The following is a 23,952-nucleotide window of genomic DNA, read 5'->3' on the forward strand; positions in this document are numbered from 1 at the left end:
TACAGCCATCACTTAACCATGTTACTACACTTTCCCATGCTCTATAAATTCAGAGACCTTTTGCTTTCCCAAGCTGGCTGTCCACTTACCCTAGTTGTTTTCACTTTATTCCCAGAGGAACAGCTCCATCCTTTCCGATCCGGAAGAACTTTACATTCCTCTCCCTCAAGACATGGCTGCATATGGCACCACCATTTCTGTTCCACTATTGAAGCTACAGGAGATAGAAAAATCAATTCAGTGTTTTCTATTTGGACTAGTTAATTCTCTGAATGTACATTTAAAGAGGAAAAAAGGGCACCAATTTTCCCCATCACTGGGTAGATTGGGTTTTGAAGCATGCTTCTCTTTTTGTCCAAAGGGGCTGAATATTTCTAGATTTTCTGACTAAATTTTTATTTTCTATTTTAGTTTATTGTGGTGAGAACACTTAACATGAGCTCTACTCTCTTAACAAATAGTATTGTTAATTATAGGCAAATTGTTGAAGGATTTTTTCATGTGAACATATAGGCTTCATTGGAAAGAGACTTCTGTAGGCATATGTGTGGAATTATTTACCTAAACATATAAAAAAAAAAACCTATTACCAGTTCATAGTATTTTAGAATCAGTGTAATATTTCCCACAAGTAGGCTAAAATTAGGAGGCTATTAGAATTAATGTAATTGGGGGGGGGGGGGATTTTTTTTTCTTGTATTTTTTTTTAATTTTATTTTTTATTTTTTTAAATTTACATCCAAATTAGTTAGCATATAGTGAAACAATGATTTCAGGAGTAGATTCCTTAATGCCCCTTACCCATTTAGCCCATCGCCCCCTCCCACAACCCCTCCAGCAACCCTCAGAATTAATGTAATTTTTTTAATGTGGGCAGTAACCATCATCACAAGGAATGAACCATGCTAATATGAATACTTAATTATCTATGATAATATCAATTAAATAGACCCATACAAAGATTTATCTCCTATTGTAATTAGGTGAACCTCCAATAAATAAATTAATATTTTGATGGATCTCCATAAAAATCAATATTTCATGTGAATTTAATCTACAACTACAACTTTGCTCATTTGTATGGTGCTTATTTTTTCATTCTTAAGAACCATCCATGGGTTCTTAGGCAACCATACTGTTTAATCCATTATTTTCATCCTTCCTTTCCCAATTAATTTACATACACAAGCCCTTCACTGGCAAATCAGTATTTCATGGTATCAAAGTAAGAAACACATGGACTTGTTGGAACCTCATTATAATGCCTTATTACAAAACGGAGTGAGGTCTTCGACCTCCTTCCAAAGGACTTCAGATTTCAGAATACCTCCCAAATAATCTCTGTACAGCCACATGACTTATGGTATGGTCCCTCAGGATTGACCACAGTCAACAGCATTGTAGTGGGGTTCCAGTTCTAATGAGTCACCAGCTATACAACCACAAGAAGCAATGGAAGAAGTCGCACCATCCACACAAGATGGAGCTGCTCGCGTGGTGCCTGCCACCTGTCCAGGGAAGCAGGAACACTTGACCGTCTGTGATCGCTCTTCTATCTTGTTCTTATTACAGCATCTGTGGAGTGCCACCACCTCACAAGTGCCCGTTTTAACATGGTGAGCTGCACAAAAACAAGAGATAAGGCAACGCTGAGAAAGCTTTGGATACTCCCGCCCCTTTTTAATTAGAAGTGCATTAAATATTGCTCTATAAGGGACCCACCATGCATGAAACTAGAAATACAATGATGCTGACTCCATAATGCAGATTTGATTTCTTTTCTAAATGTGGTAGGACCATTTCTGTCAGTAAATGCTTGGTGAAGCAGGAACAATTAGTTACCAGATTAGGATGAGCTGTTAGAACAGTCTGAAATACAGAGACAATATGTGGTGCCATCAAAAACATACTTATTTGCATATGACTTTCTGTCCAACAAAAAAGAGTAAAGCCATAGACAAGGTATCCTGCAGTGGGGCTAAGAGCAGACCTGGTCTCAAAGTGGGGGAGGAGGGATTAAGGCTATGTTGTTCTTCTAGGGATGAGTGCAAAGGCCAGAAACGGAACCTCTTTTCAGGAAGCAAGTACAGGGTGGAACCCATCTTCTAGGTATTCTTCTGCCCAGTTTCCCTTGGCATGAATTAATTGGGAATTCTTCAAGTTGCTGCCATTTTCCTGAAAGTCCCAGCCAGTTTCAGACCTGAAAATCATTTCTTTCAGTTCCTCCTGAGGGAACAACTGCCACCAATAGCAACAACTGTCGCCAGAATGTGGATGGATTTATATCTAGCCTGGAAGCCCCATCCAACCAGCTTTAAGTTTCCCCAACCCATTGCATTAACCTGGCAGTAAGGCTACTGAATGGTTTGGGTGTTTGAGAATTTTGGACCTCACTTATCACGTTACATTAGGGTTCCAGTTTGCCCTCACTTTTTTGCAGCATTTCATCTTCAAAGTATTAGCCCTACTGTGAAATGATAAAGAAGTTTCATCTGCTAAAAATAACAAATTTAAAATCAAACATCTGTTGAAACACTATGCTTTCAGAAATTTAAAAAATGTGATTGATATAAAAAGCACATCTGAAGTTGTTTAATGTTATAAACATATCGAGGCCCATTTTGTAAATGAGATCAGTACATCATATATTTATATTAATCTTCCCCTTGGGTATGAGTATCACTGTGCTGTAACTCAGGTTAGATACCTTCCTTAGATTTTTCTTGTGAGAGAGAACAAATCACACATATTGTCAACATCATCCCTGTATGTGAGACCAAGAAAGTTGGGTGTGACATACAGCTTTGACATGCGATTCTCAAAAGAATTTGCAAGAAGCAGATACCATTTCCAATGTCATAAAGATCTTCCTGCCACTGAACATACAAATGGGGATGTCTCGGTGTTTGATTCAAACAGAAGGCTATCTGTGGGAAAGTTAAAAACTTGAGAGCGAGACTTCTTCTTATGCTCTAGAAAATATTTTCTTAGCTAAGGATGATTCGGTTTGTTTTAATTTATTGAATGCTTCACATTATGTCATACAAGTCCATATACTGCTTTCTATATTGCACTTCACTTAATCAGATTTTATTTGAGTCAATATCACACCTGAGGTATGTTTCTGAGTACTGGGGCTACAACAATGAAAAGGCGGGACATAGAGCCAATACTAGATTTTTAAGTTCCTGGAAGGAATTTCTGTAGGATAAGGTGAGAGTAGGGAGGGAAATTATATTTTTGTAAGTCTCAGAGAAGACTTCTGTGAGTTAATCTAATGATGACCTGAGTGAGAAGAAAGCATCTATTATGAAGATCTAGGAAAGGAAGAGCATTCCAAAGAAAAGAAGCAGTAAGTGACAGGGAACGGAAATGGGGAAATGCGTGCTGTGTTCCCAGGCTACAATGTGTGGCTGAACAGTTGAGAGGTCTATGGAACTGTGTCAGAAATGTAGGAAGATCAAGTGGGGGCTGGGATGCTGCAGTGTGGGGACTGGATTTCACAAGGGAAATACTCTGGGTGGATATGGTACCATCTCATAAATGCTTTAGAAGTTTGCTCAGACTGTTCTTTAAATAATGGACTGAAGAAAGCAAGAGTGCAAGCAGGGAGACCAGTTACAAAGAGTTTGCAAGAGTCTCAAAGATAAAAGATAGGACTTAGACTATACTAATAGCAGCAGAGTTGGGGAGAAGTGGAAGATTAGGAGTATTTCCCTGTAGAGCTGTCTGACTTGTTAGGGGATTGAATGTGAGCTGTGAGTGAAGGAGGAATTAGGATTCCTCCTCAGCTTGTCCTGAACAATTAGAAGTTGGTAAATTGGTGTTCCTGCAAATTGATGTTTGCCAGATGGGAGATTGGGGGGTGGGGGGTTGAAATAGGTGAAGGTACATTCATCATGATGAGCACTGAGCAATGTGTAGGACTGTTCAATCATTATACTGTATACCGGAAACTAATATAGCACTGGATGTTAATTATACACGAACCATACACATATATAGTGGTGGTTCTGGCAGATAGAGAAAGCCTGGGAATAGGGGGGTCTGGCAATAGCTGGGTGGGGTTAAGACATCTATAGTTCTGTATTGTCAGTGTTAAATTTGACATTACAAGGCACCCAAGTAGCTATGTAAATCAGGCAGTGGCATTTATGAAGCAGAGCTTAGGGAAGAGATCTGGGCTGCAGATACACACTTAAGAAATCTAGGCTCATAGGTGATATTTAAAGCCACAGACTAAACCAAATTACCATGGAAAAGTTGCCATGAGAGAAGGGAAAGAATAGTCAAAAAACTCTCAGTCCGAAATGGGGAAGACAACAATAAAGACTGACAAAGAGCAGCGCATTAGATAAGAGAAAAAGACCACAGGATGAAAGCATGAAAAACCAAAAACCAAAATGTTTCAAGAAGGAGGGGCTTGATCAGCTTTGTCAAGGGCTGCTGAAAGGTTCAATAAGCAAATAGAAATCACTGTCCATTAAAAAAGTAATATCATGTACTAGCCTTGAAAACCAGAGTAGCTGGGTTCAAATGTAAGCTCCTCCGAAAAGCTGTGTGACCTTGGGCAAATTATTCAGTATCTCTGAATAGCATTTTTTTTTTCCTATCTAAAAGAGGGATACTAACAGCACCATCTTTATAGGGTTGGTTTGAGGCTAAAATGAGTTAATGGATATAAAGTATTTAGAGCACTGCCTGCCTTATAGTAGGCACTCTGTGTTAGCTATTGTTAGCATTTGATCACAGTAAAAATCATTTTAGAGGCATGATGAAAATAAAAGCATGATTAAAGTAAGTTTATTGGAGAATGGGATGTAAAACAGTGCAATTATACAAATTTCTTCGAAGAAGCTTTTCTGTTAAGGGAAGAAGGAAGCGAGCAATAGTTGGAATGAAACATGGTGTCAAGGGAATTTTTTTTTAATGGATGCCATAAAGGCATGCTTGCTTGCTGGAACGATCTGTTAGAGAAATGCACAATATAGGAAAGAAGATGGGTAATTACAAAAGAATGTTCTTGAGAAGGCAGAAGGAATTGAGACTCGGGGCACTTGGGGGGTTAACAATAAATTGACGTGAAAATACTTAATCCATTTTAACAAGAGTGAAGGTCGGATGTGTAGCTACCGAGGCAGGTAGGTGTCAGTAGACTAGGCAGTGAGGACGTGAGGCAGTTTCTTATCCGATTTCATCTAATTTTGCCATGAAATATGAGAGCTGCTTGAAAAGAAAAAAGAGGATATACAATAGTCATCTGAGAAAGAGGGAAAGTAATTGTACTGGGAAGGAGTAGGAGGATCGCCTGAGGGAGCTGGCTGGTGCACACTGTAAACTGCAGAGGACGTGGCAGGATGCAAGAAGGGCTGGGATTTCAGAGCGGAATGGAGAAGACCCTCTCTGTCATCATTATTTGGGATCCTTGGACTTCTGATAGTGATTCAGGAAAACGGAGATGTAGGTCATGAGATCAGCCCTACAAGTCTTTGAATGGAAGCCAGGCTGGAGGTAAGAGATTATTAGTGACTCTGTTCAGCACTGAGCTGAGACAGCTCTGGGGACAGCCTGAGGTGGTGGGGGTTCTGGTCCCTTCCACAGTACAATGGCAACCAGGAGCACAGAGCAGCAGGCCACTGACCTCTCCCCTGAAAGAAGAGGCACTATTTCAGCATTCACAAAAGCCATTTTACCGTCTTTGTTATAAGGAGAGTTTATCATACACTGGAAAGGGATGGACAGGCAAAAACTCTGCATCTGGTTTCCCCTTCCCAATGCCAGTACCAAAATTCATTTCTACATTACCTGATAAGAACTATAAAAGGATAAAGTAGTTGTGGTAGTCATAATAAACATTAGTGCTGACTGCCAAATATTTCTGGTTCTCTCTTCTGGACACATGGTAATATTGTACTTTTCCACCTCATTAACTTTAGATGTGGTGATGTAACTTGCTCTGGCCAATGAAATGAAAGCTCAAGTAAAATGAAAGCAGTCACTTATGAGCAAAAGCAAAGGATATCATCTGTGTGGCCGCTTTAAAAGCTAGTGTGTAATTCACTACATTCCTCCCTACCAGCCCGAGCCACCAAATACGTTCTTAACAGTGGGAACTACATCAACCTGAGTCTCCAAGTGAAGAGACATGAAGCAGAGTCCCCACCAACCATGATGGACCTGAGTGGGAAATAAGCCTTGAGTTGTTAGAAGGCTCTAAAATTTTGAGGTTGTTGTGGTTACTGTGCCAAAACTTAGCCCACCCTGAGGACATAGTAATACTTTCTACCACATCCTAGAATTTTTAGTAGGATACATTTTTCAGAATGCATTAGTTGGAGGATAAACCAGTGAAGCATCATATCTCAAAACATTCTAGCTTCTATCTGAGTCAATGCAAAATGCATAAAGGGAAGTGTTTACATATTATATAAAGGACTGCAAAGAATTATTCCATGATTGGATAATTACATTGGCTAGGTTTGATATGTGAGGACTCTAGTGAAGGAAGTTATGCTTTCTTGTCTGAGGAGAAAGGAGGTAAAACGATGCCCATATAGCATAATGAAGAGGAGGAGAAGGCAGGAGCTGCACTGGGAAGACTGACAGACATGTCCTCCCCCTCAGAAAACATGGTACTAAATATGAAGAGATTAATAATAAACCTGACCAGGAAGAGCAAGCCTGACAGACACGGGCTTTGCTGCCGTGACCTTTCTCTTCATTGAGGAAAGAAAAGAAAATGTACAGACATACAGGTTGAGTTTCCTGGTGAGAAATGAGACTGAGTAAAAACATCTCTCTCAGCGTTTGTTCTTCTTATTAAAACTGAAGTTGTAAAGCTTCTTTTGTGGAGAAATGAGAGAGTGTTAATTAACCTTTTTAAAATAGAATAGATGATAGGTAAGTGGATGGATGGATGGATGGGTAATATACTCACAGTGTTTGAAGGCATGGGTGAGAAGAATATGGTCCAGTACGTTTTCATACAAGCCGGTAAATATGCCAAGTGAAACAAGACACCTCAAAATGCGGAAGTGAAACTTCTAGCAGAATTTAGTTCATCTAAGCATGGCCGGTATATATATATACATAGTTTTCTTATTTATCTATATGTCTAACGTCTTATGATAACCAGATTCTTATATACAAAGACTAATTTTTCATGTAAACTGCCCAGCATGTGATACGTGTTTAATAAATGGCAAACAAGCAATTTAAGAAAATAAAACTAATTCCCGTGGTTTTCCTTAAAAGGTTAATGAGACTGTAGGAAATTCCAGCAGTTACTAGAATTCTCTACACATATTCAGACAGAGCTCCATGATAAACTAACCTAATCAAATATTAGGGCTTCCCAAATTAACAAAATAGGCTTCACAGACAGTTAGCATCATATTAAAATAATGCAAGACCCCCTGGAGAAGATTTAAATGAAAAAAGAACAAACAAACAATTTTCTTCATGTCACAATTCCCAAGTCAGGCACAAGCAAATAAAAAACACCTTTCTTCTATTCTATTTTTTCCTCCCTGGATGTGATGCATAAACACCAAGTGTTGCCTCCTACATTTTTGCAAAAGGATGCTAGAGACACATAACTCTTATGAAACATTAATTCTTATGAAAACAGGGATATCAAGTTTTACACAGCTCTAATTGTTGCCTTCCAAGGTTATTACCCTATGTCTCATTTCAACAATAGGATCATTAACCTAGAGTACCCCCAGAACATGACCTTAAGATATAAAAGAAAATGTACAGACATCCAGGTTGAGTTTCCTGGTGTGAAACTCACCTTGCCTTACAGGGCACCTGGGTGGCTCAGTCGGTTAAGTGTCTGACTTCAACTCAGGCCATGAACTCATGGTTCATGAGTTCAAGCCCCACACTGGGCTCTGCACTGACAGTGCAGGAGCCTGCCTGGGATTCTCTCTCTCCCTCTCTCTCTCTGTCAAACTTTAAAAAAAAACATACTGCCTTTTAAATCATGTCTCAAGACTCCTGAAAGTTTTCAAAGCTATTGTGACTGGTAAATTCTGTGGCATGAAGTCCTATAAGGAATTTTAGCAAACGTTTGTTGTTTTCAACTACTTTTTTACCTACTAAAAAGGAATTTCTCTGGGGGGGGGGGGAATTGAATGAAATCACATTTGCTCTGTATGCATGCATAGCTTTTTAAAAATTATACGGCCATACACATAATTATGTATGTATATGTATATACATATATATATATATATACACACACAAGAGCCTTGTAAAAATTATGCCCATACACATAATTATATATGTGTGTATATATATATACACACACACATATATATATATACATATATATACACACACACGTAGGTTTATACATATGTTAATATGGTCACATTTTATTCATCAACTGTGAATCAGCTATAAACATATGGGTATGAAAAATTGGTACACCATAGAATAATATTTATGCAAATCATTTCACCTTGAGTAGTGTTTGCTGGCCTTAGGTTAATAAGAGCACAGAGCTACACATATCACATTCTCTATATATGAATTATTTTTTCACTCTGAAAACAATGTATAAAATGATTACTGCTACCATTTATTGAATATTCACGGTATGCCAAGCATTATTCCATTTTATCATCACAACAACCACTGGAGAAGAAGATAAAATTATCCCCAATTTACAAATGAAGAAGCTGAGCCCCAGAAATCTTAAGTAAAATAGCTAGTAAGAGAAAAACCAGAGATGAGAATCCAGGCAGTCTGCTTTCAGAAACCATCATCTTAAACACTATCCTACAGTGCCTTTTCTATAATGCTCCACACGCATCAACAATCTCCAGTTCCAGATGATTGGAGGAATACAGGACATGTTCCCCCACAAGCGATGCTTGGTAGCCTCAAAGGGACATGGGCTCTGGAGCTCAAATACCCCAGTCCAAGTCTTGCTATACCTACACTGTACTTGAGTAAGCCCTTAAGCAAATCCATTCACCAAAGAACTGCTTCGTACATCTCTAAAATGGCTCCACAAAGTGTGAAGACCTTGTGAAGACCGCATGAGACAATTTATATGAAACTGCTTTTAAATTGTACAGCATTACTGCAATATTAATTAAATTTGTTTTTACTATTAATGTAATTAACGAATACAAAATGATGGGACATATATAAGTTACAAAGACACAACGGCTAGGGAAAATTATCTACATTTTCTAAAAGTTCTAATTTGATATTTCAAAAAATCTATATATATACTTAATTGTGTTGACATGAGATGCATGTAAAAAAATACTTAATTTGACACATAAGCTACAGAACAGCGTAAATTTAGCATCAAGTTGTGAATTTGTTCCTAGTTGATTTCCTTTCCATTAGATTTCAGTTCTTATTTGTATTCTGATTTGTCTCATTGATTCCAAAATTTTGTTTGTCTCCGTACACTCCTATTTAATAGTTTTACCCAGCTTGACTAGCTCCCCGGAGAGTCTGCATTACACCTTCTAAGCAGAAATAAAGCATCACCTACATGCACCAATAGACATCTGAAATGCAAGCTAGTTAGTGGATTTAGGTTGCTGTAAATCACTTTGAATGGAAAAAATGTGCTGAAACAAAAACTTCTTAAGACAGCTAATTTCTCACTTTAATTCATTAGAAGGAGAAAATAGGGCACATTTTTAGACTTTCATGCTGAAGCAATCTAATTAAAAGAAATGGTTATTTAAAGAGCTCAATGAAATTTCAAAAATTCACATAATTTATGAAGTCAAAATGATCAGGGAGGAAATAGCCAAGTGCTGGTGACATTTTTACAAAGCCTGTTTTCTAAAACTGCTCCGTTTTTATCTGAAAAACAGTCATTGGGGGAAAAAAGATTGCCACTAAAGGATAGTAACCCCACTAACGGTACCATTTCTATTAAGAGAAAGCTCTCAACCAGAGGATGTCCACCAATCTATTTTAGGAGAAAGAGGTAGAACAGAAGAAGATCCACTCTTGAGAGAATTTTAGACATGTTGCCCCTCAACTCAATCATGAACATCTTCTACATCCACATTCTTTTAATATTTGTGTATTTTTGAGAGACAGAAAATGCACACACATGAGCAATTGTGAATGAGCAGGGGAGGGGCAGAGAGGTAGGGAGAGAGAATCCCAAGCAGACTCCACATTATCATTTTGGAGGTCTACATGGGACTCCATCCCACAAATTGTGAGATCATTGACCTGAGCTGAAACCAAGAGGATGCTTAACTGACTGAGCCATCCAGGCACCCCTACATCCACATTTTAAATGAGAATTGATGTTGAGGGAGACAGCCTCACAGAATAGTGGTCTCTATAAACTGTCCAGAACTTCTGCTGGTAATGCCTGCTCTGAAGAATAGAAACTGGACGAATCAAATCCCTCTGGCTGGAAATTTGAAATGAAAGCCACCAAACTGTCACATGGAAATGGGCACTTGAGCCAAAGGTCATCTGGCATTCAGAATCAGGTGACCCATGGAGAGATGTGTGTATGTGTCACGGTGATGGGACTCAGAGGAAACAGACGAGAAACGGAACTAAGCACAGATACAAAGCAAGGTTAGAGATAAGAGAATGAGTAGTCCGACAAGCTGCCTTGGTGTTTGCCCTTCCTCAGGTCTTCCTGAAAATTTTCCTGCATTCCTGAAGTACTTTAGAGAATAAGTTTCAATGAACCTCTTTTTTTTCCCGAGGTAATTTCATGATGTTTGTGTTCTTTGACCCAAAAATGTGCTGACCAGGGTAATTATTTTTTTCTAACTGAAGTTATTATTAACAAAAGCTAATTATCAGCTAGAATTATCTCTGTCCCCTCTTGTAAGAGCAGGAGACAAGTGTCTACCTTTTCAAAGTATGATCCAAGAAATGCCCAATCCACTTTCTACATTTCCCTCATAATGAAAATTCGACATTTCAAGTCATGACCCTGAGGCCATCTTGAATTGCTCAGACAGGAAAATGGCCTGTTGTGCTTTTTTAAATGTTTCTAATGTCAAACGTTTAAAAGCAGATTTTCTGCTTAATCCCAAATTACATACACATTTAAAAAATGTGAAGAATCAGAACATCCCCAATTCCTATAAACTATAAGAGTCATGCTGTTCTTTTATGATTAATAATATTCCTGTGAGTGTCCCTGGGAGGGAGGGTAGCACAGCCCAAGAGCTTCTTGAGGAAAATGACATGATGAGTAGAAAAGCAGGCACAAGAAAGCTGGGATATTTGGGCTCTCATGAATAGTTCTCTGTCTCTGAAGAGTGTAATGTGGAGTAGGTCATTTAGGTCTCTGGGTATCTTTCCTCTCCTGCAAAATGAAGAAATCAGACTAGTTTTAGTAGTAATTTAGAATTGAAAGTTCCTTCCAATTCTAAAATTCTTGGAATTTATGAAATGACTAAGTTTCATTATAATGGGTACAATATATTAGACCTATCAGAAAATGAAAGTCAAAGTAAAAGATTTTTTAACTGCTTCAAACTAACATAAATTAAGTCTATTAATTCACTGAACTTAATGAGAAACTGAGAAGGGAGTTTATGAGATTTATATTTTGAATATATTTCTTATCTGTGTGAAGTCACAAATCTTAACTACACAGAATAATATGCACTATAAAGTCAACCTGCATCCTTATATTATTTTATGTACAAAACAGTTTGATTACTGTCAATTCCATGAAAGCAATCAAATCCAAAAGGTAATATAGCACAGTGGTTTGGGTGAGGATTTTTTTTAGATATTTGTTTTTAAGAGACAGAGAGTGTGAGCAGGGGAGAGGCAGAGAGAGGGAGAGAAACAACCCCAAGCAGGCTCCATGCTGTCAGTGCAGAGCCTGAGGCAGGGCTGGATCCCAAGAACTGTGAGATCATGATCTTAGCCAAAATCAAGAGTCAGATGCTTAACTTACTGAGCCACCCAGGAGTCCTGGGTGAGGATTCTGATGCCAGATGGTCTAGGCTCAAGTCCCAGCTTCAAAAGAGAGTGCCTAACTGTTCACCAAGCCTTCTTTTTCTTTTCTTCTGGGCATACAACTAGACTGACTACATTTTCTATTCTTTCTTGCATGTGACACATGGAATATAGGCAGAAGTTATAGGTCTTCAAGACCAGGTCTATAAAAACCTACTTTGTCAGGAACCCTCTTCCTCTTTCATATAGATGTCAGTGCCAAAGGTGACCTTGAAGAGCTACCATCAGCCTGTGACCCTGAATGACTGTATTAAGGAAAGATCCAGCCCCTGACACTAACTGGTTTCACATGCACAAGAAATAAGCTGTGTTAAGTCAATGAGATTTAGAGGTGTATCTGTTACAATAGCAAGTATTAACTAATATGCAATAATATTCCTATTATTGGAAATAGGAAAGAGTCAGGTAGAGCACAAATGCTTCTTAAGGGAGTTTATACACTGAATCAAAAGAGCAGTGCTGTGTTTTGAATGTTTGTGTCCCTGCAAAAGTCAAATGTTAAAAAAGGTATGCCCAAGGTGATGGTATTAAGAGGTAACACCTTTGGAAGTTGATTAAGTTTACTGCTGATACAAAAGAAGCCCCCGAGAGCTAGCTCACCCCTTTTGCAATGTGAGGGTACAAAGTGAAGTCAGCATCCCCGAGAAGGGTCTTCACTCTACCATGCAGGCACCCTGATCTTGGGCTTCTAGCCTCCAGAACCGTGAGCAATAAATTTCTCTTGTTTATAGGCCAGTCTCTGGTATTTTGCTATAGACAGCCTGAATGGACTGACAGAGAACAAAAAGATATGATCTAAAAAATTTATTTCAAGTCTCTATGCTTCAGCTACTCATCTGTAAAATGGTAATTATAATATCATCTACCATAAAGGGTTGTAATGAGGATCTACTGAGTCGACATTCATAACGATGCTTATATTTTGATAAAGAATAAATGTTAGCTATAATTATTATAGAGGCTAAGATGACCTTACTTAGATCCTTGATTCTATTTATATAATACAAGTATCTAAGAGAGAACCATCAATTTGTAGAGACTTAAAGAAAAATGGAGATAAAATCCTACCTTGCCATTTTACAAAAAGGAAATTGATGGTTAGAAAACATCTATAATATTCACTAGCGCAAGATCACAAAGCTAGAGAGTGGAAGATCCATAATTAGAACTCAGCTGTCTTAATTTTCCATTCAATCTCACTTCCATTACCTAACCCCCACATCTCTGTTCACCACATTCCTCTCATTCTGCCTCTGTACTCCTTAATTTCTACCCCTTCCACAACTTCACTTCTACTGACTTGGCTTAAGCACCTTTAGCATCTTTTCCTTGCATAACCATCAGGGGCCAGGACTGGTCTCCCTATTTGCTAACTTGTTCCCTTACACACACATAAACATATGCATTATATTACAGTAGATCTTAAAACTAAGCCCAGAGTGTAAACTGTTCCTAAGCTCTTCATTTTTTTTTGTAGGATACATTCATACTCTTGGCACAGCCCAAGCATTTTTCCACTGGTCCATCCTCCAGCCACAATTTCATAGGCACTCTTGTTGCACACCCCACTAAAATCCTATAAACTATTTTTACAATCTTATTATTATATCTTTGCTCAGGCTACCTGTCACTCTTGAATCCTTGCCCCACTTTTTATCTCCAGGAAACCTCTACCCCTTCTTTCAAACTCAGAACATCACAACATCTACTCTTTGAAGCTGTTAACTCCTCAGGTAGACTGAACCACTCTGTCCTCTGAATAACATTTTCTTACTTTTTCTGCAATACCTGTAACAGTGTTCTATATTTACTTTTTATATCTCTGTTTTTCTCTACTAAATTGTGAGACCCAAATTCATGATTATTCATCTCTGAATCCCCAGCTTGAGGCACAGTTTGAGATCCATAATAGAAAAATCAATATGCTTGATGAATAAATGAATAAATAGATGATTTACTATAAGAGTTCTCAAAAGAGAAAAAAACAGTAAATTGAATCATTTTTCCAAATGCATGCTTAGATGAACTTACTAGAAATTGTAAAAACATTTGACCTTGTCGTTTTGTGGTGGTGTGTGTATGTGTGCTTAATTTGTTCTATTAGAGAGCCAAGTAGGGTTTCAGGAGGAGAGATAACACTCATTGAGCCCTGGATGGGGAGGTGGAAAGTCCTAGTTTCTATTTATAGCACTACCATGAACTATTTAATCTTTGGTAAATCAGTTATCTCCCGAAGTAACAAGTTATCTGTAAAATAAGGAAGTTGGCTATGATGACAGATGATTTAATATCATGTCGTAATGGGAAAAAAAAAGTGTAAAGTCAGCTAAAAGTATCTCAACCAATAGTATTGGTATATAACAGAAGAAACCTCCAATGTAGTCAATGAAAAGTTATTCATCTGAGGATTATGACTTTCTGTTCTTCCCCCCAAAACCTTGATTTTGGTCCCAAATTGGTCAGGACAATTCTTTGAAAACTCAATTATTTGGATTTCAGTTTCCTCAACTACAAAATTAGAAGGATCTCTCAATATCTTCTCCTCTCTAAAAATGTAATCTATGGTGTGCTATATGTACAAATCAGAGGGATAGAGGCACTAAAGTCTTTTAATTTTAGGAAATAATTATCACCTAAGAGAAGGAAAACTTTTACTGTTTTACTGTTTCCTTTATCTAATTTTGCAGATTCATAATTCTATACCCTTCAGTATACTAAGAGGTTTTCTACATATGGGGTATTCTTTGAAGCCAGCAAGACACCTATAAGCAGAAGAAATCAGTATCACTCAAGAATGAACAAAATCTTTGCCTTCCAACAAAATCTGTTCTCACACACAGATTTGCTTTGTTCCCAGTGATTGACATGAAAAGCAAATTTAGATTATCTTTCCTCTACACTTCAGCAATTTCAATATGGAACATCCAGGTTGTGAGTGTCACTCTAGATCAAAAGGATATAAATCTTAAGTCAAATTATTAAGGAAGACTAGATGAGGCTTTTTTTCAGTTTTTAGAAGAAAGATGCCAGTAACTTTTTGAGAAATTACATGCCATACTACCTATTCACTGGATAAGGATTTACACTGCTATCAGTTAAGCTTTTTGTTGTTGTTGATAGCTTCTGAAAATGTCCTTTTAAAAAATGACTTTAGAATTCATTAATGATGTGAAATTCAAATTAGAATAGAGAAGTAGCAAAGTATAGTGAGAGGATCACTGGTTGGTGAGTTGGAAAATCTACATCCTCATTTGTACTCCATTACTAAATAACCAAGAGAGCTCTGCCAACTCATTCACACACTGAAGACGCATCCAACACTGACTCAGTGCCAGGCATTGTGCTGTCTCCCCAGAATACAGACCAAAGGAAAAACTCTACCTGCTTTCATGGAGCTCAGCAGGCCGTAGCGGGAGGGCATCATGTATACAAAAAGAAAATAAAGGATAAAGGGGCCATGATACCAGGAGCCACAGAATGTACTAAGAGTTAAAAAAAAAAAAAAAAACAATCCCACCCAATGAGGGGCAGGCATGAGAAATGAAATAGGAAATAATTTGTGAAGAAGAGTAGGGAATTTTTTTTTTAATGTTTATTTATTTTTGAGAGAGACAGAGTGTGAGCAGGGGAAGGGCAGAGAGAGAGAAGGGACACAGAATCCAAAGTGGGCTCCAGGCCCTGAGCTGTCAGCACAGAGCCCGACACAGGGCTCAAACCCACGAACCATGAGATCATGACACCATGAGACCATGACCTAAACCGAAGTTGGACACTTGACTGACTGAGCCATCCAGGTGCCCCGAGGGAATAATTTTTAAAGAAGGTGATGCTTAATCTGAATTTTGTGAGATGCCTGAAAGTTGACATGTCAAGTCAGCAACATTGGCCTCACTTAGTTTCCTGATCTAGACCAGATGATCTCTATGTTATCTCTGATTTTAAATTTCTATAACTTTATGTACATTCTTAATAACAATACAGAGAGGTACATATTTGTGTTTTGTTTACATGAGTACACTTAACCGTACCACATATACTATCTAGAATGCTATATTGAAATATTTCTAATATAAAACTTTTTTTAATATTTATTTTTGAGAGAGAGGGAGACAGATGATCCGAAGTGGACAGAGAACCCAATGCAGGGCTCAAACTCATGAACCCTGCCTCAGATCATGACCTGAGCTGAAGTCAGATGCCTAACCAACTGAGCCACCCAAGCACCCTCTCATATAAAACTTTCTAAAACACTTACCTTGCCTTTTTTTTAAATTTTTTTTGAGTGTTTACTTATTTTTGTGAGAGAGAGCACAAGCAGGACAGGGACAGAGAAAGGGGTACAGAGGATCCAAAGCAGGCTCTCTGCTGACAGCAACCAGGTCAATGTGGGGCTCAAACTCACAAACTGTGAGATCATGACCTGAAGTCAGATGCTCAACTGACTGAGCCACCCAGATGCCCCCCACTTATCTTGCTTTTTTTAAACAGTATCTCCTAAATATCATTTATATTAATCTTGGCCATGATCATAAGCATTCAGTTCTCAGGTGTGTTGGAGTATAGCTTTATACAGATGCAAAACAAAAAGAAAGAAAAACCCAAACAAAAAACAAACACCAAGACATAGTGTGAAATATGTACAACATATACTGACTGGCATCCCAGGAATTCTTGAAGAGGTCTCTGGTGTTCTGTTGTTCTTTTAATAATTTGCCTTTTTCTCCTGAGGGTGAAGTGAGCACGTACAATAACATGCCCTCCTGGGCAGCTTAAAATGGACACCACCCAGCAAAACTAATTAATGAATCAAAAGCTAAAACACCCCTCTGTGGGAGGCAGCAGAGCTTCTGGGATGTTCAAGGGAAAAATCAGACAGATGCCAGCTTTTCCACAGCTGTCAGTAGCTGTGTGACTGAGCAAAGGAACATTCAAGCTTCAGTTTCCTCATCTGTACACCAAGAATAATAAGCTAACTTCACATTATTGTTGAGAAGATTAAGAATAGGGAAGGCTCTTAACACCGTGTCCAGCACATAGACAGTGCTCAGTGATCATTGGCTGTTGTTATTATCATCATTATTACTAATCCAGAGATTCCTATTATCCTTGTGAGAACATTCCTCAGGAGGAGAGGTACACAGGTGGCAATGGTTTTAAGTGAAGCTAATGAAAGGATCTAGTCCTCAGCAAGTTACCTCTTTGAGTCGGGAGATAACATAGTTAAGTAGTAATTATGAAAACACAGATTCTGGAGCCAAGCTATATGGGTTCCAATTCCAGCTCTGCCATTTACTTCCTGCATCATTTTTGACAGGTTAAGTAACTTCATCTCAGTTTCCTCTTCTGTAAAATAAGGCACAGCCATAGTGTCGGCCCATAGCACAATTCTGAGAACTTAATTAATGTATCTAAAGTGGGTGCAACAGCATTTGGCCACAGCAAGTATTCTGTAAATGATTGCCACTGATAGAAATGACATTTTGCTTAACACCTGTGGACAAGGAGGAGGTAGTGTCATCCATGGAGAGTGAGAGGGACACTGGTGTTCACGGTAACATCCTGCCTTGGTGGTTATGGTATTCTCATGAAGCCCCCTGAGAGTTCATTCTCTAGTGTCAGACAGACCCAAATTGGAAAGGTGACCTCTTGTGCATGATTTTTGCTCAAGTTATTTCACTCCAAAGTCTCAAGGGACTCGGTGATAACATAGGAATAGCAGTATCTACCTCATAAAATTGTTGTGAGGATGAAATGGGATCCTGAATGTAAAATGGTTACTTCTATACTGGATTTTTGGAGATATTTTAAAGGGCTCTACCTTAGGCTTAACTGAATTTGAAGCTCACACCTTGACCGCTGCCCCGCACTATCTCTGAGGGGCAAGGAAGCTACTCAACTGCCAAACTGTTCCACTGCCAAACCCCCGCTCTTAAACCTTGCTACCTCATTATATCCATCCACCGGTGCCACTCTGGTTCTCACCCAGGACTCTCAGTGAGCATCCTCATGATGACTTGTGAACATACACATCCAACAGTGTGCCTCCCTCAGATGCCATCTTTTGTTCTTATTCCCTCTCCCTCTCATGTGTGACTTTAGTCATTCATATATTTACAAACACCTGTGATTTGCCAAACACAGGGAAGCCAAGGTCCCTGCCCTCATGGAGAAGATAACATTGAACTATGACAGGGAAAGGCAATATAGGGGGCTGGTTCAGGACACAGGCTGTGGAATTAGATCAACCTGGAGTTAAGCCCCAGTCCTCTTGTTCATTAGCTGTGTGTTGAACAAACTAGGTAATTGCTCTAAGCTTCAATTTCTGCTTTGGGGAAATGTGAATGCCAAAGTCCTCTTGAAACTGGAAGAATAACCCTCTTGTTGACCATCCACCTCATATCTGCCTCTTAGAATTAGCTACAGACCAAGAAAGGAAAATAAATCATCGTACTAGTTCCCCTTTGCTTACAGAGTCTGACAAGAGAGGGTAACTTGCTTTAAAATGTGATTAGTTAAAAAGGTTGGGGGGGGAGTTATGTTTTCAAAGCTTTGGCCAATTTTCCTGTAATAAATGGTCACCACCACATTTCTCTCTTTTGAAAACACAAAGCAGTGAATCCCAATGGAGAATGAATTGTGCTTTACATCATAATGTAAAGCTGTTTGTTCACTGTGAGCAGGTATCTTTTCACATCATGTTGCATTTAAGACATTTTTTTCCTCAAATTACACTTAAAAGGTAGTCAGTCTAAAAAGCACATTTTTTCCCTTGGAGTAGTGGTGTCCATCATGTGAATATGTGTATATGTGTGAGAGAATGAGAAAATGTAATCCAATAATTGCACACCTGAAAGCATGATTGAATAAGGAGACACACCTTCAGTACATGCTGGTAGAGGACCCTCAGAAGGGATCAGTACATGGAGTGAACAAGCTCCAGTGACCATATAATTTATGATCCACATCAGGAGCCATTTGAAAAGTAAATAGATTTGCTATTAATGATTATATTGGAATAATAGGTGTTAACTGCAGCTGTGTGGATGCAAACTGGAACATATAATCACTGCCAACGCTCCCTCGGAACTGTTCTGCTAAAGCCTGCCCTTGCTAACTATGGTGTTATTCTAGCCTAAATAACCAGGCTTTTGAAAATGTGCTGATCTGGGTCATTATGTCCTATGAAGTCTCGCATTGGGGTTGGGGGCAGGGGAGACTAAAATCCTAGTGATGAAGTTTTGGGGTGATGGTGCGGGGTTTGGAGCTGACGGCCAAGAAAGAATTTTTGAAGATGTCTTTGGTGCAAAAAGGTAATTTTATTAAAGCATAGGGACAGGACCCGTGGGCAGAAAGAGCTGCACTGGGGTTATGACGGGTAACTGATTACATGCACTCAGTTTGGGAGGGGGTTAGGGATAGAGTAGGTCTTCAGGGAATTTTGAAAGCAAGGTTTCCAAGACCTTGAGGGGGTAGCTGTTGTTAGGAAAACACCATTTATTATCATTTAGTAAAACCTTAGTCATGAGACCCTTCAGATCTGTATCAGAGGCCATAAACTTGGAGTATGATTGCCAGCATGTATCTTGGGGGAGTTCAGATAAAGGAAGTTTCCAAAGGAAGTTTTATATATTAAAGTAGACTTACAGGATCCTGGGGGTTGGGATAATGTTAAGCTAAGATTCTCTTTGGCCCCTAGCCAAGTGTCATCAGTGAAGCAGCTGAGCTCCTGGAAGGAGGTCACTCTGCCAGTTTCAAGGACTTGTCAATGGGCTGTAGGCAGAAAGGGAATTTAATTTTTCATTTACCTTGGTTCCCCACATCACCAGGCAAGCACTTAAACCCCTTTCCTTTGTTCTTGGGTAGCCAGGAGTATCTGAGGAATATCACACATATTCCACCTGGAGGGTGAGGGGTAGGGGGAATGCCGTTAGCCTGTACTTTGCCCTCAGCTTGCCCCACACTCCCTCATCATAGAAGAGACTAAAGTCAATTGGTAGGGAACAGGTTTTCCTACATGGGCATAGGGATTTTTACACTCTGAAAACTCAGCCACACGTTTTCTCTGAAAAGCCTAGATTATATTGGCTGGGTGTGAAGCCTCCCAGATACAACATAGGTGGTTTCCTCTTGGTCTGCATCTATGACATCTTCTTTTCCTTTGTTTTGTGACTACAGATATTAACCCCCAATATGATAACATCTCTATTCACGAAGGCATGCAGCCCAGTACTATGTCAATTTTAGACAAAACCTTATAACTGGAGGTATAAATAACATTGTGTTCAGAGGTGTGTTTCAGGACATCAAATACAGAAAGTTACGATATGTAAAATCATTAAATGCAAACGAAAACAATGTCAAGTATCCCAGAACATAATGTATGTGATTCCAAGCCAGAGGGCATATGGAACAAATGGCAGAAATTAGATTAAAATTGGGAGAGAAGGCACATAAGGTTGAGGTAGGATAAATGCTAACACACCTACCTCTGTGAGAGCAGAGTATGTATCATAAATGCAAGAAACTAATAATACAGGGATATCAGGTCAACTACAGTCAATGCCCGTAAGAACCAAACATTTTATAATGTTCTTCAGCAGGCTGGAGAGCTTGTAGGTGGCGTTAGAAAGGGGAAGAGTGTGGAAAGTGGATGGCCAAGATGATCTTAGGGTTCTCCTCAGCCTGACTGAACCTGAGACAGGCTTTGCCCAAACTGTATATCTCTGACCTCCCTTTTCTTACAAAACTTACTTTAGAAAATATGCACTTGTAGATTCTTTCTCTGCCTCTTTGAAATGTAAATCTTTTCCCAGACTTTTGCCCATTTTATAACCCAAGAATATCTTTCTCAAGGACCCTGGAGACATTCCTTTGAAATGCAACCATCAAGGAAGACAGAGCTTCTGTCTCCCAGTCTCTGTGACAGGTTAGGAGGCTAACTTTGATATTCACCAATTAGCAGACACAGATGGCCCCAGATAATCACATTGACCAGTCTCCCCAAATTGTCCTTGAATACTCTTCCACCAATTCACCCCACTATTTAAAAATCCCCCTGCCTTTTTTTGAGTTCATTCTTTCCACCCTTTTGCCATAGTCTTGAATAAAGTCTTCCTTGCCACTTTTAAACAAGTGTCCAATACAATTTTTCTTCTATAGGGCTTACTGTAGAGCATCTGCTCGGACAGCTGAAAACATCATAAACTCTAAATTAAATTTGCTTGACTAGAACAACTGTGATTTCAGGGGCTCCAAAGGGCCTCCTCCTACCTTACTCTCCAAAAACAATCTCCTCACCAGTTTGCAGAGGAAAACAAAATTTTTCTAACAAAGAATCAGCCTCTCCTACAATCAGAGATAAAAGGCTGGTTGAGGTAATGCTTCAGTGTGAAGGCATTTCAGTAGTGGTGTAATCAGCCAATCAATAGGTATAAATGGGTCATTATGAGAGCCTTTCCTGTTTGGATTAAGGGGCAGGAAGCCTGAGAAGAATAGAAAGACAGGGGGCTGGTGGTGCAGAGGAGGAAAAAAGGCAGAAAAAATGAGGGCAAAGAAATTTCACAGGATTTACAGCTTCGCCTAGAGTCTGCCTCATCAACCTCCAACTGGTTTAGGATAAAAAGAAGTTGGGGGCTGAGGTATTTTTGCCATGCAGCTGCACACACAGGCAGCCACACTTGGTTTGATTAATGAAGATGTTCAGGGTTTGTTTTATTAAACACTTCTGACTTCTTGTAAAGTAGCTTCGATTTTAGAATATCACTGTACTTGAAATCTGACATTGTTTCTTCACTTTTCTTTCTATAGCATGCGTCAAATTAGCGTGTGTATGCACGTGTGTGCACGCGCACACACACACGCACCACCATAGCCTCGGACAAGGCAAAAATTACCAAAATCCCTCCATTCCATTTATTGCTATATTGAAAAAAAAAGCCCTTAGCAATAACATTAGAAATAAACTATATATATATATATATATATATATATACACACACACACATATATATATATACACACACATATATGTGTATATATATATGTATATATATGTATATATGTATAAAGTCATTAATAAAACTTTTAGGGAAAAATATTGTAACACAATTATATATTGATACAAAAAACTCAATAGATTTATGAAATAACCTACAATCGACAAAATAATTGAGCTAACATAATAATAATTACAATTAAAAATCAGGAAGACCAGCAATTTTTACTTCTGTGCAGGAAGAGTTGCTTATAAAAGAAGTAAAAAATAGAAATTTATGAGATTTCATGCCATCACCAACCAGTAAAGCTCATAAAATTCTTCTAGGTGTTTTTTTTCTCATACCTCCTGAACTGGGATATCCCTTAGGAAATGGGGAATTTGAGAAGAAGGGGAATGTTGTGTTAGACATAATAGTGTAAATGACTACTGAAAACGTCAACATTTTCATGTAAATGTTTCCACCCAAAGGTATAAGCTTAAATTATAGGCCTAAAAACAAACAAACAAACAAACAAAAAAACCTTGCAAAGATTTCTCCATCTTTCGTTATTTAATCAGGTTTTAAACTCCTCTGTAATTCAAGAGACTCTTTAGAAGAGGTTTTAAGTAAAGTTGCCATTGTATGTGACACAGTATTTATGAGTTTAGGTGAAGCAAATATATTTATTTCCTATTTAAGATATTTAGCAAAGACTTGAAACCTACTTCCCCTAAGAACATTCCAAAGAGTTCTTTCATTGTCTCATAATGAAGAGCACAGCTGACATACAATTTTTTTTCCTGGAAGTTTTAGAATTTAATCTTAAAGCTTCAGGAAAACATTTATTTTTGGAGAATTTATGTTAAATTACTTTACATATTGAGTTTTCAACATACTATCACATCAAAGGGTCAGTAAGTCGTTTGAAAACTACTTATATAAAATACTGCTTACAGATCATTAACTACCTGATGGACAGCCCCAGGCAAGGAAGTCTGAAGTGCTTGGAGCCCAGGAAAGATCAATCAGAAATGTGAAAACAAACCCAGAAAAGGATATTATAAGGAATACAGAAATTAGTATTCATTTTACAGAGAATTGTTGAATAATGCCTCCCTATTTTGATTAAGACAAGTTCCTGTGAATAAGCTTTGATTTCACATCCCTAATTATACATGACAGAATCAAGTTTATTTCTGGTAATAAAATTAAGAGCTTGTGACAACTCCTCTTTTGTACCCCCAATGCGCTGAGGCAGTTATCAGATTCTATGGTAAGAACTGGCTTCCTCTGAGACAGACATTTCTTGCATTTGGCACAAAGTACATGCTCAATAAAAACCTATTGACTTAAAATTAATGAACACTAAGCATATGCCAGACAAGAAGCCAACCAGGTGTTCTCCACTTCCTGTCCCAGACATGATATTAATTACTTCATGAACAGAAAGCAACTTCGGAAAGGAAGTGGGCAAGAGGCTCTGCTCTTTAAACTAGTAAAGGAATAGATGGTTAATATTGTAAATTATTTTAAATATGACTAATTGGGACTTAAGTCCCAAGACAAAATCAACAAGAAAGACCTCACTAAAAACTGCAAAATTCAACATTAGATTTTCTAAAGAAAATTCATTGCCACTAAGGAAGGTAAGAGGTATGCCTTTTAAGTATTTATATAGCCTAATGTTCCATTTCAAGGCTTGTATTAACAGTTCATTTAGTCAGAGGAGATTAATATATTGGTATTTTTCTTAAAATAACTCAAGACAATCCACTTTACATCACGTATAAGTGGAAAACTAAATGGAAGCCAAAGGCATAAAAACAGCATGGCTACTTTATGAAAACAACATACTTTTGTCATCAAAGTTTGTTTGGATAGTCATGCTTCCTCCCGTGAGACTGAGACCTTTTCTGCAAAAGAGATGTAAAATAGGAAAGAAGGAAAGGTCATAATCTAATTCTTTTAGGTAATTTGGAAATAA

The 23,952-nt window shown here is 38.4% G+C and overlaps 1 protein-coding gene across 9 annotated transcripts in view; it reads right to left on the reverse strand.

The window, feature by feature from the left end:
• TAFA2 (TAFA chemokine like family member 2) overlaps window positions 1-23,952 on the reverse strand; it is a 549,986-nt gene that overhangs the window by 46,577 nt on the left and 479,457 nt on the right. For all 9 annotated transcript variants that reach the window (XM_047865660.1, XM_047865654.1, XM_047865653.1 and 6 more), the window contains 2 exons: window positions 1,469-1,621; window positions 90-214 (listed from right to left, as the gene is read on the reverse strand). In XM_047865660.1, coding sequence (XP_047721616.1) covers window positions 90-214; window positions 1,469-1,621 — 278 coding nt within the window. The remainder of the gene's footprint in view (window positions 1-89; window positions 215-1,468; window positions 1,622-23,952) is intronic.

The sequence above is a fragment of the Prionailurus viverrinus genome, chromosome B4, assembly GCF_022837055.1.
Source record: "Prionailurus viverrinus isolate Anna chromosome B4, UM_Priviv_1.0, whole genome shotgun sequence".
In the NCBI taxonomy this organism is placed as follows: Eukaryota; Metazoa; Chordata; class Mammalia; order Carnivora; family Felidae; genus Prionailurus; species Prionailurus viverrinus.